This window comes from Nothobranchius furzeri, chromosome 2, assembly GCF_043380555.1.
Source record: "Nothobranchius furzeri strain GRZ-AD chromosome 2, NfurGRZ-RIMD1, whole genome shotgun sequence".
Lineage (NCBI taxonomy): Eukaryota > Metazoa > Chordata > Actinopteri > Cyprinodontiformes > Nothobranchiidae > Nothobranchius > Nothobranchius furzeri.
The window spans coordinates 16,664,665-16,683,802 of record NC_091742.1 but is presented as its reverse complement, the minus strand read 5'-3'; the positions used below and the strand labels follow the sequence as shown (position 1 = coordinate 16,683,802).

At 48.4% G+C, this 19,138-nt stretch overlaps 3 protein-coding genes and 1 long non-coding RNA gene across 7 annotated transcripts; 3 read left to right on the top strand and 1 right to left on the bottom strand.

Moving 5' to 3' along the window:
* The first annotated feature begins 33 nt into the window (after window positions 1–33).
* tmem251 (transmembrane protein 251) lies at window positions 34–3,248 on the top strand. 2 transcript variants are annotated; one of them, XM_070544637.1, is made up of 2 exons: window positions 34–155; window positions 2,345–3,248. In XM_070544637.1, the coding sequence occupies exon 2, from the start codon at window positions 2,353–2,355 to the stop codon at window positions 2,713–2,715; it is 363 nt and encodes a 120-aa protein (XP_070400738.1). In that variant the 5' UTR covers window positions 34–155; window positions 2,345–2,352; the 3' UTR covers window positions 2,716–3,248. The 2 variants fall into 2 exon arrangements, with proteins under 2 accessions (XP_070400738.1, XP_070400740.1); XM_070544639.1 differs by having other exon boundaries at window positions 99–221.
* LOC139063280 (proline-rich membrane anchor 1) lies at window positions 2,862–18,475 on the bottom strand. Of its 2 annotated transcripts, XM_070544644.1 has the most exons (5): window positions 18,208–18,475; window positions 15,590–15,716; window positions 15,106–15,223; window positions 14,886–14,948; window positions 2,862–3,022 (listed from the first exon to the last, which is right to left on the bottom strand). In XM_070544644.1, the coding sequence occupies exons 1-5, from the start codon at window positions 18,244–18,246 to the stop codon at window positions 3,019–3,021; spliced, it is 351 nt and encodes a 116-aa protein (XP_070400745.1). In that variant the 5' UTR covers window positions 18,247–18,475; the 3' UTR covers window positions 2,862–3,018. The 2 variants fall into 2 exon arrangements, with proteins under 2 accessions (XP_070400745.1, XP_070400746.1); XM_070544645.1 differs by lacking the exons at window positions 14,886–14,948; window positions 15,106–15,223; window positions 15,590–15,716; window positions 18,208–18,475 and adding an exon at window positions 4,324–4,728.
* ubr7 (ubiquitin protein ligase E3 component n-recognin 7) lies at window positions 4,887–12,430 on the top strand. Of its 2 annotated transcripts, none has more exons than XM_070544587.1 (12): window positions 4,887–5,083; window positions 5,496–5,625; window positions 5,953–6,086; window positions 6,637–6,697; window positions 6,869–6,964; window positions 7,045–7,098; window positions 10,134–10,239; window positions 10,316–10,392; window positions 10,820–10,984; window positions 11,152–11,317; window positions 11,388–11,449; window positions 12,221–12,430. In XM_070544587.1, exons 2-12 carry the CDS (start codon window positions 5,509–5,511, stop codon window positions 12,308–12,310), a joined length of 1,128 nt encoding a protein of 375 aa, XP_070400688.1. In that variant the 5' UTR covers window positions 4,887–5,083; window positions 5,496–5,508; the 3' UTR covers window positions 12,311–12,430. The 2 variants fall into 2 exon arrangements, with proteins under 2 accessions (XP_070400688.1, XP_070400692.1); XM_070544591.1 differs by lacking the exon at window positions 4,887–5,083 and adding an exon at window positions 5,287–5,426.
* Window positions 12,867–14,086, top strand: LOC139063281 (uncharacterized). Its single transcript, XR_011516633.1, has 2 exons — window positions 12,867–13,048; window positions 13,738–14,086. It is a non-coding gene; the product is annotated as an uncharacterized lncRNA (long non-coding RNA).
* Window positions 18,476–19,138: the final 663 nt, after the last annotated feature.

Genomic DNA, 19,138 nt, shown 5'->3' with positions numbered 1-19,138 from the left:
TGTTTGAACAGCAGATGGCGCTGTGAGCCAGGAGAACTACTATCGTCACGTGACCAAACAGGAAGTGACTCGCTAGACTGATCCTGTCGGACCGACAGAGGAAGACTATGAGCTTGTAGCTGAGCCTTACTCTGACTAATTAATCACGAGAGAAGGTAAGAAGTGAGACACCGACTTGGTGTATCTGGACAGGTAACCGCGTCACGGTGCGTCAGCAGCAGGTAAACAACGAGCAACATTGAGGACGCGCTGAAACCCCTGTAGATACCAAGAGAACCGGTCCGGTGTGGCGGAGTCACGTGACACCTGCCGTGGTAAAAGTGGACGGAGATCGGTCCAAACGCGTCATCAGAATTAGTATGAACTAGCTGTACCTGTAAGCCTAAGGGTCTACACCGGTTTTTATCCAGAGCTAATAACACGCTTACAATGTCGCCACAGCCCGGAGCACATGACGCTTGTGCTAACTATTTCAGAGGAAGTGTGTGTCACGTGCTTTTATCCAAAGCTACTTAGAGGATGCAACAGTACAGGTACCTATCAGCCCTACGCCCCCGCAACCAGGTAACCGGGTTCTACCTCAACGCTGCAGGTGAAGAGCCTGGAGTCCACAGTCCTTAGATTAGCCAGTCGATAAAAGACAGGATACAGGCGGATTCACTCAAACAGGGATTCCCAATCCTGGTCCTGGAGGGCTGGTATGCAGCATGTTTTAGTGGTTTCTCTGCTCCAACACACCTGTGCAGCTGCTCATCAGGCTCTGCAGAAGCCTGTTAGTCACCTGCTGAATGAAATCAGGTGTTGAATACCGGCTCTCCAGAACCAGGATGTGGCACCTCTGATCTAGTGGTAGAGCAGGGGAACCACAATACTGGGTCTCTGTCATCTACAACTTATTTTATCCATTAAATCAGGAGTGGGGGACCCTGGTCCTCGAGGGCCGGTATCCTGCATGTCTTTGCTCCAACACCTCTGATTCAGTGGATGGTTCACCTGTTCTGCAGCTCATCAAGCTTTACAGAAGCTTGTTAATCACCTGCTGATTGAAATCAGGTGTGATGGTGCAGGGTTGAAACTAAAATATGCTGGATAGCAGCCCTTGATGGACCAGGGTTCCCCACCCCTGCATTAAATAATGGTGGTTTAACAGCTGAGTCACATAACAGGCTCTACAACCTGTAGACACCTGTGACCAACAGGACCCTGACACTAGCATGGCTGATCTTGTGTTATTAGGTGACTTCTTTACCACTCGCTGCCTTCGAAAAACCACCAACATTCTAAAAGACCCAGGCTGCACGCGCCATCACCGCTGCTGATAGATCACACTAACGGGGACAATTAGCACCTACAGCACCTTTACATCTAGCTCAGGGGTGGGGAATCCTTGTCCATCGAGGGCCACTACCCAGCATATTGTTTCAACCCTGCTTCAACAACACCTGATTTCAATTAGCAGGTGATTAACAGGCTTCTGCAGAGCTTGATGAGTTGCTGCACAGGTGATTCAACCACTGAATCAGAAGTGTTAGCGCAAAGACATGCAGGATACCGGCCCTCAAGGACCAGGGTTCCCCACTCCTGGTCTAGCGGTTTAGCCCTGAAACCTCAACATGAGGCGGCTAACATTTATATTATGTTCACTTTGTAGTGTAGACTTGTCTTATTACCATGCGTTCTTGCACCTTAAACTGACTGTGTGTGCGTGCGTGTGGGACAAATATTTTAGCCGTGTTATTTTACTACCTCCTCACGTGCGCTGTTTTTAATGAGCACAAAGAGAACCTCCTCAGCTCCCCAATCATGCTTGCCGTGTTGTCATGGTAACCAGACTGAATGACAGCTCAGAGGCGACTGCACTTTCAGACATTTACAAACAGAGCCACTCCTCAAATGTAAACAGCCGGTGACTCTACGATATTTATCTACTCCGGAGGGGAACCTCTCCTCGGTCCCGACCACGTTGATGACCTCTGCAACCTGCTTGGTTCTTTTGCATCATATTAATGCGGGTGAACCAACGGATTTATCATCAGACAATAGCGGAGGAACAAGCGTACGAGGCCACCATGTTTGATAAATCAGGATTTTAACCGTTTGCACATTCTAAATGTCATTCATAGGAAGGAATTCAGGAATATTTGTACGAACGTTTGAATGGGGGCTTTGGTTCTCCAGCATGTGTTAAATGTTTCCCAGCTACAGAACATGTGATTCAGTGGATGACCTACCTGTTCCCCAGGTGTGTCTGAGCAGGGAAACGTGTTGGATGGGATGCAAAGTGTTGGGTTTGCTTTACCACGTGGTGCAGGACGACGATGATTTTCTGCTCGTCTCTCGACAGGATGGAGAATGATGAACTTCCGTCAGAGGATAGGCTGGGTGGGCGTGGCCCTCTACCTGTTGGTCAGCATCATGGCGGCATATTACATCTTCGAGGTCATCAGTCTGGAGCGTGTGCAGAAAGATGGTATTGACTCGTTGGCTCTGCCTCCCGCCGTCTCCACCCACCTGCCACTACTTCCTGTGTGGATGTGGGCGTCCCTCTTCCTGGTGCCGTATTTGCAGCTTTTCCTCTTCCTGTTCTCGTGCACGAGGGCGGATCCTCACACCGTTGGGTATTGCATCCTTCCTGTCTGCATCGTTCTGCTGTGCAGCCGCCACCACGCAGCCAAATCAGCCAGTGGAAGAGCAGGATTACTTATTCACACATAGTGTAGCACGCACCTTTGTGCATCAACAGTTTCAGCGGCTAACTCCCTTGGTACACACTGACAGGAGAAGCACTGGTACTGTTGGGATACTGCCGACCAATGAGAGCAGTCCATTTTATTTCTGTATTTGATGACATGACTCACTGGTTACCATGGCAACTTTATTATAACATCAATAAAATGTACAACAAAACAACAAGTTGGGACTTCTCAGGAGTTCTGGGTGGTTTTAGACTTCTTAGGTGCAGGCTGCGGTTCTAAAGTATCTTTGAAGTCTTCGTCTTCATCGCTGTCCTCATCTTCATCAACTGCAGCAAGCATAAAATCTCCGGATCAGTTTGTGTGGAACCAGCCATGTTCAGACCAAAAACAAACTCAAGTCCTGAACCTGAACGTTTCTGCACACCCACAGGAAGTAGTGCTGCCAGAAACAGGAAGTGAAGCATCTGATACCACTGAAACAGATGTGTGATGGTAACAAATAGAACACGTTTTTAAACATGTTCAATAAAAGTAACTTATGCTGTAACTTCACCCTGCCCTGCCTGCTCCTCCTTGCTGCCTGCCTGCTGTGATCACAAGCGACAACATAGTAGTTCCCGCTGCTTCTTCGGGAAACAGCGCATAAAATAAAATAACTTGGGATCTTGTAGGCGTGGCGGTGGGATTTCAGCCATACATAGGCGGGCCGCCACGGCTACGCCTATGTAAGGGAAACCCTGCGGCTATGCTAGGAGCTAACTCAGCTTAGTGGAGATGACTGGGCTGGTCTGAGACCTAAACCATTGCTTCCCAGAAGGAAGCATAAAGCTGGCTGGTCAGGCGACTGAACTGATATCATTCACACTTTGGCAAATTAAAGAAAATATTAAATTAGCTGTGGATGATGTGAAAGAAAAGGATATAAGCCAACTTTAGCATAAAAGTATGAAATTGTTCTTATTTTCAGAAAGAAATAAAACCGTTACTTTAGGCTAATGTTTTTTATTACACAAATGTAAAGATTAAAGAAAGGAGCTCTGTTAAAATTGTAAGTAAGGTTATTATTGTGAAAATGAACTAAATTGTGTCTGCTGCAAAACATTACAGTTCAAACGGTGATAACTAAACATATTAAAGCAAAGAGTTTCAACTTTGTGCTTTCTTTTGTCTGCAGACCACACACACAGACAGCAGCCTACCAGCTAACTGGAAATAATTAGATGGAACAAGACTGACCAATTATTTAATAGTTTGATGTAAAGCTTCACCGGCAATTAAATAAGTTTATGTCGCTTTAATAAAATTCTGATTGTTTTTACTTCTAATTAAATTTTACACATGTAACGTGATTTAAAGGAATGTTTTGAATCTACAGTTGCAATTAAAAACTCATCCTTTAGAGGGCGCTGTCTCAAACACAATACAAACCTAAAACTCCACAGTGTGCCTGAAACTGCGCTCGGTCCTGCAGCTGCTGCTCATCTAGACCGATCTACACCGAGGCCAAAGTGTCTCACGAGAAATTGTAAAAAGCATTTAATGATAAAAAAAATAAAAATAAAAAAAAGACCGAGGCCAAAGTTACTCACACGGAATAAATTATCGCGAGACTCAAGGAAAAGCTCACCTCGCGTGCAGCCTCCTCGCGGCCTCTCGCGGTCCACCAGCTCGGTAAGAATTTGCGACACTTTCGCGTTCAGTTCGGAAATCCCACTTCTCAGAGCACTGAGTCCGTTTCCGACCACTACGCCGACGGTTCGGTTCTGTCCATCCCTGAGCCTCAGCTCTGCTTGCACACACACAGCCGCCATTCCGGTGTCGTCATCACGTATCACACGGAGCTGCCTTCAGGAGCGCTGCGTTTCCGTCAGCTGATCGTATATACTTTACGTACACACGAGGAGTTAATAAGTAGATTAATGCTTTTGACTATTTGATCTTAATCACTAATTGCCACACACATACACAAATGATACTGCTGTTAAATCTGAAGTTAATCTTTAGCACCAAAGTGAAACGCTTTCAGTAAAATATTTCGAAGGACGGATTTTGTTTCTGGTAGTGAACACACCATGGAGTTGGCGCGTTCGGTCACGTGATTAGTTGTTTTATTTGAGCCATTTTTTGGTTGGGCTTAATAAATGTTTCTGCAGCGCGCAGGTTTATGATTCCGGTGGATCAGTCTGATCGATTTGATCTCCGTTAGATCTGTTTTAGAGGCGGTGACCTCTGACCCCAGGACCGGAAGTTGTGGGTAGTTAGTGTAGATCGCGCCTATAGCGACAAAGATAGATTTTCGGACGCAGTTACTGGTGATAATCAATCAGCTGGTTGCTTTGTGAACGACAGAAACAGCGTCAAAAGTGTCGATTTACCCCTGTTGTTCGGTGAGTTTGGTTTATGCTACAAGCTAACAGGATTAGCACGAGAATGCTAAATTATGCTAACTAAATATTGATCATTTTATGTAATGGAACCATTTGATTACGTCAGGAATAGTTAACTCTGGGTTGTCATGGTAACAGTTAGATTCTGTTGCCATTAAACTCACCTGTCCCGACAGGTAATAATCAAATGCCTGCTGTTCCGTTTATAAAACAAAGTTAACATGTTAGCCACAGTGCTGGGCTGGTTAGGGTTAACCTGCTCCACCCTGGGCTCTGGTGGAGGTGGGTGAAGCTGAACACCTCGACAGGTCTCTGAGAAGACCATCAACTCCTTCAAAGACAGGTTAAAGGTCAATGAGCGACCACCGTTTGGACCAGAACCCATCAGTGATACATGCTGTTTGTCCATCAGAGAGAAGACCAGGATGAGTGAGGAGCAGACGGTGTCTCTAGTGGACGTTCTGGAGGAAGATGAAGAATTGGAGGAAGAGGCTTCAGCTGTGCTGGCCGGAAGTGACTCCGATCACTGCTCATATCCTCAGGTATTCCCAGATTCCACAGATATCCTTACAGTAAGGGCTTCTGATCCAGTCAGTGTGTCTGTGTGTGTGTTGGTAAAGAGGTCAGGGAGCAGGTGAGGTCTCACCTGGTGCAGATTGATGACCTGTAGTAGATATGTATGACCAGGAGGTGGTGCCAGCTCATCACCGCGTTTCTGGTTTTTTACCTGCTTCTGTAGCTAATCACGACTAACTAACCAGTCACGCACTGATGGTGACGAGCTACATCATAACCACAGCTGGTGTGTGTGTGTGTGTGTGTGTGTGTGTGTGTGTGTGTGTGTGTGTGTGTGTGTTCGTTCGTTCCAGGGCTACGTGAAGCGACAGGCACTGTACGCCTGTAACACCTGCACGCCAAAGGGAGGCGAGGCTGCAGGAATCTGTCTGGCCTGTTCATACAAATGCCATGAAGGTCACGACCTCTTTGAACTTTACACCAAGAGGTGATCGATGCACTCTGTAATCTCCACATGCCGACAAATCAACAGATCAGTTTGTACTGACATCATATACGTAGACGCCCCGCGGACTGGCTGGCCGCCACCTTGGGTGGGTCTCCATTTGCTCCCAGTGCATTTATTACCACTGAGGAAGGTGTTTCCCCAACTAAAAACAGTTTGTCATGTTTTTTAACAGTCCAACACATGGTATGGCATGATAATAAAAATATAATATAATTAAATAATAAACATATAACATCACATCAGGTAGGCTAGAAAAGTCAGTAATCCCGCGTTATCTGTTTTAAATAGTGCGCCAGTTGTTGCAACACAAACCTGGCATGGCCGCTCGCGCTGCATCGACTCCTATTGGGTTTGGAGAGTGAGGAACCCATCCAATATGGCGACGACACTGTTAATGCTCTCCAGTGCCCAATGGGACGTCTACAGATTCATGTCTAGCTTTACCTCACAAGTCTAACGTCATACAGGAAATTCTAACAAGATCACTAAACTGATCTAGAACCTCTGTCTTCCTCTGTGGTTTCTCCAGGAACTTCCGCTGTGACTGCGGAAACAGGAAGTTCTCTGAGCTGCAGTGCAAACTTTATCCAGTGAGTTCACCTGAGAACACCTGTGATGATCTGTTATCACTGCTTAAGCTGCCACACACTAACACTGTGTGTGTGTGTGTGTGTGTGTGTGTGTGTGTGTGTGTGTGTGTGTGTGTGTGTGTGTGTGTGTGTGTGTGTGTGTGTGTGTGTGTGTGTGTGTGTGTGTGTCAGGACAAAGACGATGCCAACAGTCAGAATAAATACAATCACAACTTCTTTGGTATGTATTGCACGTGCAGCCGGCCGTATCCTGATCCTGACGACCAGGTAAGTGAGACAGCTGGAGCTCACCTGTCTACCAGCTGTTACCTGAGGCTGTCTGACTGATTTGGTGTTTTTGGGTTCAGGAGGAAGACGAGATGATTCAGTGTGTGGTGTGTGAGGACTGGCTTCACGGCAGGGTAGGTCCAGGGGCCTCATTTACGACAGTGCCCTGTCTCTTAACTGGAGGGCTGTGGGATTGATTTGTGTGTTGTAAAGTGCCTTGGGGGGTTTAGAAGCCTAGAAGGTGCTATGCAAATACAAGCCATCTATCCATTCTCTTCCGCTTATCCGCAATCGGGTCGCGGGGGCGAAAACCTCACCAGGGAGGCATCCAGGAGGCATCCTGACCAGATGCCCAAGCCGCCTCAACTGGCTCCTCTTGATGCAGCTCTACTCCAAGCCCCTCCCGGATGACAGAGCTTCTCACCCTATCTCTAAAAACTGCGCAACTTGTGACTCATCTCAAGCTGATTTTCTTCTGGTGTGAGAATCCGAAGCTGGACTGAGTTTTGCGTCGTGTACAGGACGTAACGATGAGCAACTAACACCTCACGACCAGCTCCCAATCAGCAATCGCGCAAATACCACATGGGTTAATTTGCTCGACCCTCACGAGGGTGTCGCCCTGTTGAAGCCGTGCTGAGACCCTAGAGCACCAGAACCAATCGAGGTCAGACCCTCACTGTTTTTAAGATCCGGGTGAAGACACTTCTGTAGCGTTCCCTCAGCATCATATTTTTAGAAATTATAGTTTCATTTCATCCTGTTTGGTTTATTTATCAACATGCTTTTATCTTCTGTCTTTATTGGTCTTAATGTATATTTTGTGGGCCCTTGCTTGGGTCGGTGTTGTTTTAAATTCTTTTATGCGTGCACAGCGCTGTGGCTGACCTAGTAGAGAAAAAACGTTACAAATAAAGTAGCCGCTCACACAGCGCATGCATCAACACGGCTCCACAGGTATTTACACGGTTTTCTGCACTCAGTAACCTGACACGCTCAGTGGCCTGTGGTAGTGTCCGCCCTGAGGCTGATGGGGTCATATGCCTCCCTGCTCCACACTCAGCAGTAACGGGTTTGGTTTGGGGCTGAACCACCAAATGGTTCCTGAGCGCAGCCATGTCAGCGCTCCACCAGGGACGGGTCACATGTGGAGAACACAATTCTAGTGTGACCACTAATGGAATTCACTTTAATGATTATCAAGAAATAAGCTGGGAGGAGGTGCAGCTGTTAGCACTGTTGCCTCTCAGCAAGAAGGTTGCAGGTTCGAAACCCGGCTGCAGCCTTTTGGCGTGGAGTTGCGTGTTCTCCCCGTTCATGCGTGGTTTCCTCAGGGTTCTCCGGTTTCCACCACAGATCACAACATGCCCAAGGTGTTCTACAGCTGTTCTGCATCCATCCCGAGTCTTTGTACTAATCTCTACCCTTATGTTTGTGTCTCCCTGTGCGTACTCGTGTCTCCCCGTGCGTACTCGTGTCTCCCCGTGCATACTCGTGTCTCCCTGTGCGTACTCGTGTCTCCCCGTGTGTACTCGTGCATACTCGTGTCTCCCCGTGTGTACTCGTGTCTCCCCGTGCGTACTCGTGTCTCCCCGGGCGTACTCGTGTCTCCCCGTGCATACTCGTGTCTCACTGTGCGTACTCGTGTCTCACTGTGCGTACTCGTGTCTCCCCGTGTGTACTCGTGTCTCCCCGTGCGTACTCGTGTCTCCCCGTGTGTACTCGTGTCTCACTGTGCGTACTCGTGTCTCCCCGTGTGTACTCGTGTCTCCCCGTGCGTACTCGTGTCTCCCCGTGCGTACTCGTGTCTCCCCGTGTGTACTCGTGTCTCCCCGTGTGTACTCGTGTCTCCCATGTGTACTCGTGTCTCCCCGTGCATACTCGTGTCTCACTGTGCCTACTCGTGTCTCCCCGTGCGTACTCGTGTCTCCCCGTGCGTACTGGTGTCTCCCCGTGTGTACTCGTGTCTCCCCGTGTGTACTCGTGTCTCCCCGTGCCTACTCGTGTCTCCCCGTGCCTACTCGTGTCTCCCCGTGTGTACTCGTGTCTCCCCGTGCGTACTCGTGTCTCCCCGGGCGTACTCGTGTCTCCCCGTGCGTACTCGTGTCTCCCCGTGTGTACTCATGTCTCACTGTGCGTACTCGTGTCTCCCCGTGTGTACTCGTGTCTCCCCGTGCGTACTCGTGTCTCCCCGTGCGTACTCGTGTCTCCCCGTGTGTACTCGTGTCTCCCCGTGTGTACTCGTGTCTCCCCGTGTGTACTCGTGTCTCCCCGTGTGTACTCGTGTCTCCCATGTGTACTCGTGTCTCCCCGTGCATACTCGTGTCTCACTGTGCCTACTCGTGTCTCCCCGTGCGTACTCGTGTCTCCCCGTGCGTACTCGTGTCTCCCCGTGTGTACTCGTGTCTCCCCGTGCCTACTCGTGTCTCCCCGTGTGTACTCGTGTCTCCCCGTGCGTACTCGTGTCTCCCCGGGCGTACTCGTGTCTCCCCGTGCATACTCGTGTCTCACTGTGCGTACTCGTGTCTCACTGTGCGTACTCGTGTCTCCCCGTGTGTACTCGTGTCTCCCCGTGCGTACTCGTGTCTCCCCGTGTGTACTCGTGTCTCACTGTGCGTACTCGTGTCTCCCCGTGTGTACTCGTGTCTCCCCGTGCGTACTCGTGTCTCCCCGTGCGTACTCGTGTCTCCCCGTGTGTACTCGTGTCTCACTGTGCCTACTCGTGTCTCACTGTGCCTACTCGTGTCTCCCCGTGCGTACTCGTGTCTCCCCGTGTGTACTCGTGTCTCCCCGTGTGTACTCGTGTCTCCCCGTGCCTACTCGTGTCTCACTGTGCCTACTCGTGTCTCACTGTGCCTACTCGTGTCTCCCCGTGCGTACTCGTGTCTCCCCGTGTGTACTCGTGTCTCCCATGTGTACTCGTGTCTCCACGTGCATACTCGTGTCTCACTGTGCCTACTCGTGTCTCCCCGTGCGTACTCGTGTCTCCCCGTGTGTACTCGTGTCTCCCCGTGTGTACTCGTGTCTCCCCGTGCCTACTCGTGTCTCCCCGTGCCTACTCGTGTCTCCCCGTGCATACTCTGTCTCCCTGTGCATACTCTGTCTCCCTGTGCGTTCCTTGTGTCTCTCCGTGTGTACTCGTGTGTACTCGTGTCTTCCTGTGTGGCAGCACCTAAGTCGAGCAGTTCCCGAATGTGTGGAGATGCAGGAGATGATCTGTGAGTCCTGTATGAGCAAAAACAAGTTTCTGTGGACCTATGCTGCTCACCTGGCAGGTAACGTTCTCGTTCAGATTCCTATTTGAGCTGCCCTGCAGTGTGTTCTTCCTGTGTGACATGTTCTTCTGTTCAGTGCCAGGTTCATCAGAACAAACTAAAGAGGAACCAGGAGAAGAATCAGCTGCAGATGTTCCCAAGAAAGTGGAAAAGGTGAGACCTGGTCTATAAAGATCTATGAGGCTGGTCTCCATGACTCACCTCCAGGTCTTTACTCTGGACCAGCACAGAGGTTCTACTGATCCAGAACATCTGTTCTGACTCAGACGTGATCCAACTTTGTTACTGGTTTAGCATTTGTTGTGAGGACTGTCACTGACCTCCTAACCATAACCTTAACTAAAACCTAACTCTCACCAGACCTCTAAAACCAACCAGTATAGCTCTGGAACGTTGTCCCAGTGAGGACCAGCAACATGTCCTCTGATGTATAGACAAGTGTACACACACACACACACACACACACACACACACACACACACACACACACACACACCTGCTTCTGTTGGAATATTAATCTACATCAGCTACAGGAAAAAGAACCAGTCAGCATCACTGATAAAGGTTTCCACACCTGTAGGTCGATGGTGTCACTGAGTGTCCGGGTAAGCGCCGCCGTGAGGAGGCGGAGCTAAGCTGCAGACTGAAGGAGCTGCAGGACATAGGACAGAAAACCGTCCAATCAGGAGCTGTGTTCTGGCCCCCATCATGGCGCTCCAAACTCTGTTCCTGCACCTCATGCCAGGTAATCAGCTGAGTTTGTGTTGCCATAGGGACCGATGCAACCATCGGGTCTAACTGGACCTGGTGGTGGTGCTGGTTCTCAATCATATGGGTTCTAAGGGTTCTATAGAACCTTTATCTGCTTGTCTTCCGTTCTAAGAAAGAACTTACAGCTGTTGTCCCTCCTAGGCCCAGCTCTCTGAAGCTGGACTGTCCTTCCTGTTGGACGAGTCAGACACTGTCCTGGCCTATGAGAACAAAGGCAAGAGCAGCGAACAGAGCCAGCAGGGACACGACCCTCTCATGTCAGCACTGGACAACCTGAACCGAGTCCAGCAGCTGGAGATCATCCATGGTGAGAAAACCGCACGGAACTACAGCTCCCATGATTCCCTGCTGCTGTGTTGACTGTGTTTGTCTTTCAGGCTACAACGACATGAAAACAGAACTGAAGAACTTCCTGCAGACATTTGCAACTGAAGGAAAGGTGGGTGGTTGTTAGGGGCGGGGCCTAGGTAAAGGTGATTTGGCATCAGGGTTGCAGGGTTTAATCAATGAATGTAATATTTATGGACCAACCCACCATGACATCACCCGTACTTGTCTAGAGAGCATAACTGAAGCCCAGACAGTAGAACAGTGGGCCAGGCTGTGGGTCAGCCATGACACCCAGCTACAAGCTAACCGAGCTAACCAAAGCTAACAGGTGTGTGGGTGCGGAGCGAGATAGTTGTGATCTGTTAGTGCAGTCGATACCTCAGCTTGCCCTCTTTGTCCAATAATTCAATGATTAACATCTAAACACGGAGAAGAAAGAAAACTCTTATATGGCGGCTCTCCGCCTAAAAATCATAAGAATAAAAATAAGAAAGATTTTAAAAAAATCATAAAAAGTAGGAAAAAGGAAAACAAATGTGAAAGATGCTCATGCTATCTGCCAATCACATTTAATCATTCATCATTTCAAGCATTTATTTACACCTAAACAGAACACCCCCCCCCCCCCCCCCCAGAGCTGTCATGAGTGTAAACTAGATCTATTAAACCTAGAATGGTTTCCGAACCAGGCTGTAAACATGTCTATTTCTGCTGTGAAATGGCTTTTTTAACATGGGAGTCAATCAGGATCTGCTCACTTCTGCTGCCAGCCCCTAGTGGATGAGGGTGGAACTGCAATTGTCACTTCCTGGTTGGCTTCACCTTTGCAGATGGGGTTTAGTCTCACCTGACCTGTGATGTCATGTGACTGTTCTGATAGGTGGTGACATCTGAAGACATTCGTGGATTCTTCGAAGAACAAAGTAGGAAGAGACGTCGTGTGGACGCCGGACCTTTCTACTGCTCCTGATTGGATTCTCCTTTTTGTGTGTTTTACCTCAGATGTTTTCTTCTTGGCTTCTTTAAATGTCATCATAACATTGTGTTTTTGGTTGAATGAATAATAACAATAAAGCTTCATCTGGCCACAACAAGTGTTGTGCTTTAGTTCAGGCTCCAGATCGGAGACCCTGAGAAAGTCTGGAAAACTGATCCAGATCACGTGAAGGTTTTACTGGTTCTGTTAGATTCTGCTCCCTAGCAGCAGTTAAAATGATTAATATCTCTGGACATAAAGATTTTAATTTGCTTTAAAGGGTTTGTGATGCAGCAGGTGAAAGGTCAGCAGCAGATTCAGACCTGTACGTCTGTTCCTAACATCAAACTCCTTTATTCTCCTGCTCTGCTGTTTGTTCTGCAGACAAAATCTAATCCGCTGCAGACCAGCTGCCCTTTATCTCACATCTGGTCCATGCTGACCTGTCAATCATTCAGCTGACTCCTCCCCCACGATTTTCCTCCTCTAGACCCCAGCCTCAGTCTTTCTCTAACTCTCCAGCTGTACACCGTCCAGACAAGAGCTGATCACAGCCAATCAGAGAGCCTCAGGTCACACTCTTGTGAGCAGATCTCCGTAAACAGGATGGTGGTGAGCTGTGCGTTAAGGATGATGAGAACTGGTTCCAGACGGACTCCATCAAAAGAAATCCTCGAAACCACAAAGAGATCGATCTACAGCAAACCTCCTAAAAATCGCATCGGAGCTGCAGTGAGTAACTAACTTACTAACTAGTCTAACTAATAACAGACCTGTAATAAGTTCCCAGCTAATAACTAACCTGTAACTAATAAATAACCTGTTACTAGTTCCAACTAATAACTAACCTGTGACTAGTCTGTAACTGATAACTGACCTGTAACTAGTCCCCAGGTGTCAACTAACATTTAACAAGCCCCAACTAATAAGTGACCTGTAACTAGTCCCACACTAATAACTAATCTATAACAAATAACACATTCATGGCTATAACTAATGGGATGAGCCAGGATCACCACAGCTAACCCTAACCAGACTGGGTTCCTGCCTCAGGTTCTACTTGTAGAACCTCTGGAAACCACGAGTGAAGCTGCAGCCTGAGACCCAGAGCTCTGCTGGGAACATCTGGAACAAGAAGACGTCTGCTAGAAGGATCTGTCGCAGATTATGACGTTAGAGTTTAGTTCTGGATCTTCCAGATGAGGTGATGCTGAAGCTGGAGAGCCAGATCTCATCAGAACTCTAGATTAGAACATGTTAACCACAGAGAATTACAATAATCAGGTCTGCATGGATGGGTGCACCATGTTGGCTCAAGAACTTTGTCATGTTCTGGAAAATGCAGAATAATGTCGAGTTAGAAGAACAAGTGGACCGCTACAGGGTCGGTTGTTGACCGATTCCTTCTTCTTGTTTGACAGCAAAGCTTCTTCGTGATGTCCGTGTTTGCTGCTGCTCTGCTGACTCCTGCTGCCTGGATCCTTCACCACCTACCAGAGTACAGACAGAGGTCCCAGCACAGCCCCAAGACCTGACCATCTTCACCACCACCACCATCTTCACTCTTATTTTTTTCTGCTCCACAAACTGATTTATGTATAAGAAAATAAAGCCAGCTCCATAAATGTTTATCCTAAACTCTTTAAATATCACGGCTGGAGATGTTTTGGACGTGAGTCTTTAGGATGTCATCATCTGTATGCTGTTAGATGTCCATCATGTGAAGCTATGTAACAGGAAGTGTGAAGATAAACAAAGACAAACAGGAAAGCTTGAGTTTGTTTTGCTGGATATACCGAGTTAATTTGTTTCAGTTCCCACAGAGACCACCAGATAAGCACAAAAACAGGAAGTCTTCATCATCATCATCATCACCACCACATCAAAGAAGAGAGTATTTGATCCATTCACATTTTCCCAAAAGTCAGGTTTTAAGTGGTGGGAATGAACATCTGAGTCTGGTTCTCCACTCAGAACCCAGAAGGAACACAAACATCTTCTCTGAGCTGAGCTGAGGAACATCTGCCAGGTCTGCTGGTGGAGATCGTTTGATAGATCCCACCTGGAGTTAGCTGATGGGCTGTTATTCAGCCACATTGTTCTGAAGATGGAAGATAAAGGTGAAGAACCTGCAGGACTGTCAGAAGAACCTCAGCCAACCAGCATGGTTGGTAAGAAGTTCATTTCCCTGACAAGCCCCCGTTTGTTACCGAAGACAAGAAGGAGTCCCCAGAACTTAGGGGAGCCCTGTGGAGGTCAGGGCGGAGACAGCAGAGGTGTTGGACCAGAAAGGAATGAAAGCAAACATTTCAGAAGAGTTTAAAACAATAAAAAGTCTAGAGACAGAAGCTGGATTCCAGCAGCTCAACGTCTCTCAGGTAAGACTGGAGCTACAGCAGGAGCACGGAAGAAAACAAACCACAGCAAACGTCTAATTCTGCAGATTTAAAACTGTCAACCACCAGAGGGCAGCAACGAGTGGTTAGGGACCCTAACTCAACTGAGAAGGTGATGAGTGAATAAGCATCTGATTGGTTAAACCAGGAGATGATCTGAAGCAGCTGATTACCTTGAGTTCTCCTTTTTCTCCTGTTGCTTCTCCTTCCTGTGGGTCTGTTTCCTTTGATGTTTTCTGACAACAGAAACAACAAATTAATCAGCAACAACAGGAATCAGAGCTTTGAGCCCAAACAATGATTTCACCAGCAGATTATTGCAAAAGGAACACAAAGAACTGGGACCAGGTTTAGAAGATCCACCTCACAGGAGGTCTTCATCAGCAGACTTACCTGCTCAGCTTGTGCCAGCAGATAGCAATGATCACCAACACCATCAGTGATGTGCAGATGCTGATGACGAGCATCAATGGAAATGAAGAGCTGACATCTGGAACATCTGGAGGTGGAACTACAACAGAACAACCAAGGCGACGATCAACCAGGATTGGGGAAACAGCTGGGGGACATTTCCTCCTCCGATATCCTGCAAACTAATTAAAGTGTCAGATTATCAAAATAAAAGCCTCCAGCTGCTGTCAGTCTGCAGCCACCCACAGCTGCAGAATTAACACAGCTGAGGTCAAAGGTCAAACACGAGGCTTCCTACAACAGAAATGAGCAGGTGTTTCCAGGAGTTGTGTCTCTGGTTCCTGCTACACTTAAACAACCCATACTTGTGTTTCAGGGTCAGAGGACTCCAAAGTGCTTTACACTACATTCATTCATTCATTCATTCATTCACACGATGGTGACACACTAAGAAGTCATCAATAACCTGGAGGTGTCACTGCTTTGGTAGAACGAGGAGGAGGTGGAGGAGGTAGAGGTGGCGGTAGCAAGATGAAGGGACCACACCTACAGCTTGTCTCCATGGAAACACACGGACACCTCCCCCAGCTGATCTGCAGACACACATTTTTGACGCAATACTTGAGATTTCAGATGTGATTTTTTATCCACTTCTCAAAGAACTGAAACTTCTTACAATCTTCTAAAAGACCATCATGCATTGTAGCTTGAGCCAACAGAGCTAACGCTAGCAGCAAACGCTGGATTTTCTGATGAGGTAAACGTATCGAGAATCACAATTCCTCAAACATCTCACATGTGACCCGTCCATCTCTGCAGAAACTGATTAATTATATGTGTGAAATAGCTGAAGGTCAAACCTGAGCTCCAGGTCCCTGGTGGAGGACCAGATCTCCAGGTCCCTGGTGGAGAGGACCAGAGCTCCAGGTCCCTGGTGGAGGACCAGATCTCCAGGTCCCTGGTGGAGGACCAGAGCTCCAGGTCCCTGGTGGAGAGGGCTAGAGCTCCAGGTCCCTGGTGGAGAGGGCCAGAGCTCAAGGTCCCTGGTGGAGAGGGCCAGAGCTCAAGGTCCCTGGTGGAGAGGGCCAGAGCTCAAGGTCCCTGGTGGAGAGGACCAGAGCTCCAGGTCCCTGGTGGAGAGGACCAGAGCTCCAGGTCCCTGGTGGAGAGGACCAGAGCTCCAGGTCCCTGGTGGAGGACAAGAGCTCCAGGTCCCTGGTGGAGGACCAGATCTCCAGGTCCCTGGTGGAGGACCAGATCTCCAGGTCCCTGGTGGAGAGGACCAGAGCTCCAGGTCCCTGGTGGAGGACAAGAGCTCCAGGTCCCTGGTGGAGGACCAGATCTCCAGGTCCCTGGTGGAGAGGACCAGATCTCCAGGTCCCTGGTGGAGAGGACCAGAGCTCCAGGTCCCTGGTGGAGAGGACCAGAGCTCCAGGTCCCTGGTGGAGGACAAGAGCTCCAGGTCCCTGGTGGAGGACCAGATCTCCAGGTCCCTGGTGGAGAGGACCAGATCTCCAGGTCCCTGGTGGAGAGGACCAGAGCTCCAGGTCCCAGGTGGAGGACCAGAGCTCCAGGTCCTTGGTGGAGAGGACCAGAGCTCCAGGTCCTTGGTGGAGAGGACCAGATCTCCAGGTCCCTGGTGGAGAGGACCAGAGCTCCAGGTCCCAGGTGGAGGACCAGAGCTCCAGGTCCTTGGTGGAGAGGACCAGAGCTCCAGGTCCTTGGTGGAGAGGACCAGAGCTCCAGGTCCTTGGTGGAGAGGACCAGAGCTCCAGGTCCCTGGTGGAGGACAAGAGCTCAAGGTCCCTGGTGGAGAACCAGAGCTCCAGGTCCCTGGTGGAGAGGGCCAGATATTTCTACTGAGATGGACCAGATCACAATGTGATTTAGCAGAAATGTTCTTCAGTGCTACTGGATGTTTCTGTCAGGTGTTTCTATGGTTACGGAGGAAAACTTACAGCATTTCAGGAGTTTCAAAGTCTTTTATTGATAATTACATTAAGAATCCACAACTCCAGAGTTGGTCCTTCTATGTCACGTTGAGAGCAGGAGGAGGTTAGGACCCAAGATGCAGATAACACCAGATGACACGAGGCAGGAGCGGTTTGAAAGTAAAATCCTTTTATTAGGATGACAAACCAAAAATCCAAAAGGGCAGGAAGCAAAAAACCAAAGTCCTGAGTACCAGGAGAACGAAAGCTCACATAGAGCACAAGACAACGCGGACACAAAACAATGGACCGACAAGACAGGGCTTATATACACCGGGGCATGATGGGAGGCAGATGGGCTGCAGGTGTGTGAAGAGAAAACCAGGTGAAAGCAATTAACCAAACAGGGAGGAAACTAACATGACCTAAGAGTAAAAAACCTACAGACAAGATGAGCAGCAAAATAAACTAGTATACTAAGGTGAAGGGAAACTACAAAAACCTGTGGAGAAACATACTAAAGAGACTAATAAAATGAGAAGCTGAACCTATAAAAAACTGCAGAGGGGGACTGGGGGAGATTGAAGGAACACAGAACCTGGGAGGGAATATCTGAGGGGCTGAAGACCAAGGGACACACGAGGAACACAAGGAGACACATGAGGGAGACGCAGACACAGATCATGACATTCTAGACCTACAGTTCCTCTACAGTGAGGATCATAAGGAAGTCATGATTGGAGTTACCATGTTGATGGTTTTGCTCTAAGATGAAAATGATGCAGACCCAGCAGCAGGTTAAGTGAGGGTTAGGCCAGGTCAACTTTGTTCATGCTAATCCAGATGTTTCAGATCTCTGTTAGAACTGAGATGTTCTGTCTCACAGCCGATGAAGACCTCACATTCACAATAACGTTCAATATTCTAGACTCAAACTGTCTCTAGTCAGGTGATGCATCCAGAACACCTGCAGAGGGTTCCTGGGCCTTTAGATAGTCTCTCAGTCTGAGCTGGATTACTGACTAGATGGACTTTTGCACCAGACTGTTTCACCTGCAGACAGGTGTTTGAGTAGACACCCATGAACGCTAACACAACAGGAAACGCAGTCTGTGAATAGATGTGAGGGCGCGCTGAGGCTGATGAGTCTTACCTGGGAGACACAGCAGAACATGAAGAAAACTCCCAGCATCCTTTAGGGCTAGAAATCAAAGCAGGTTCTGGATCAGTCCACAGCAGCTAAGATGGACCAGAGTTCAGAGACCAGATTCCTGCTTCAGCTTCTCCATCGGATCCAGATCTGAAGTCCCAAGAGAAAATAAAGACAGGCGTAGAGCGGAGAGGGAGAGAAGCCAGCTGGGGAGGGCGATGCGTTCAGGGACAGGTTTGTGATTTTCAGCCTTGTGGAGGTTTTGTTTACATCTTTAACTGATCTCAGACCAGCTTTGTTAAACTCATTAGGTTATCACCCACTACTATATCAGTGTGTGTGTGTGTGTGTACATGTACCTGTGTGTGTGTGTGTGCTACATCGTAGCTCATCACCACCAGCGTGTGAATGGGTGAATGACTGATTGTGTTGTAAAGCACCTTGGGGGGTTCCAGGACTCTAGAAGGTGCTATACAAATGCAGGCCTTTTACCATAGATGTTATATTATAATTAACATTCTCAATACTTTTGAGAAGTTTTTTGATTCATGCATGCAATTTGGCAGATCCTGTTAGGTCCTGGATCGTTTCTCCACCTCAACCCACAAACTTCAACCATCTTCAGCCTGGATCCAGCTCTGACCTTCCTTTGTCTGTGGCTTAGACCTTGGCTGGCCTGGTCAGAGTCTTTCACCATTTTCTCTGCCTGGCTTTATCTAGTTTCTGTTAGCCATCTTCAGCCTGGATCGCTTGTGTCTGCTACACCTGCTTGGATTCTGGTGCTTCTGGATCTCCCAGAGATTTGCTCTGCAGCACCCCCCAAGAGCCTGGTTCTGCTTCGACCATCCAGGCGGAACAGAGCTACAGCTCATCAGTTCTGATAAGTATCTGGGTATCTGGCCTGGCAGCATACTTTCATCTGACATTCACATGA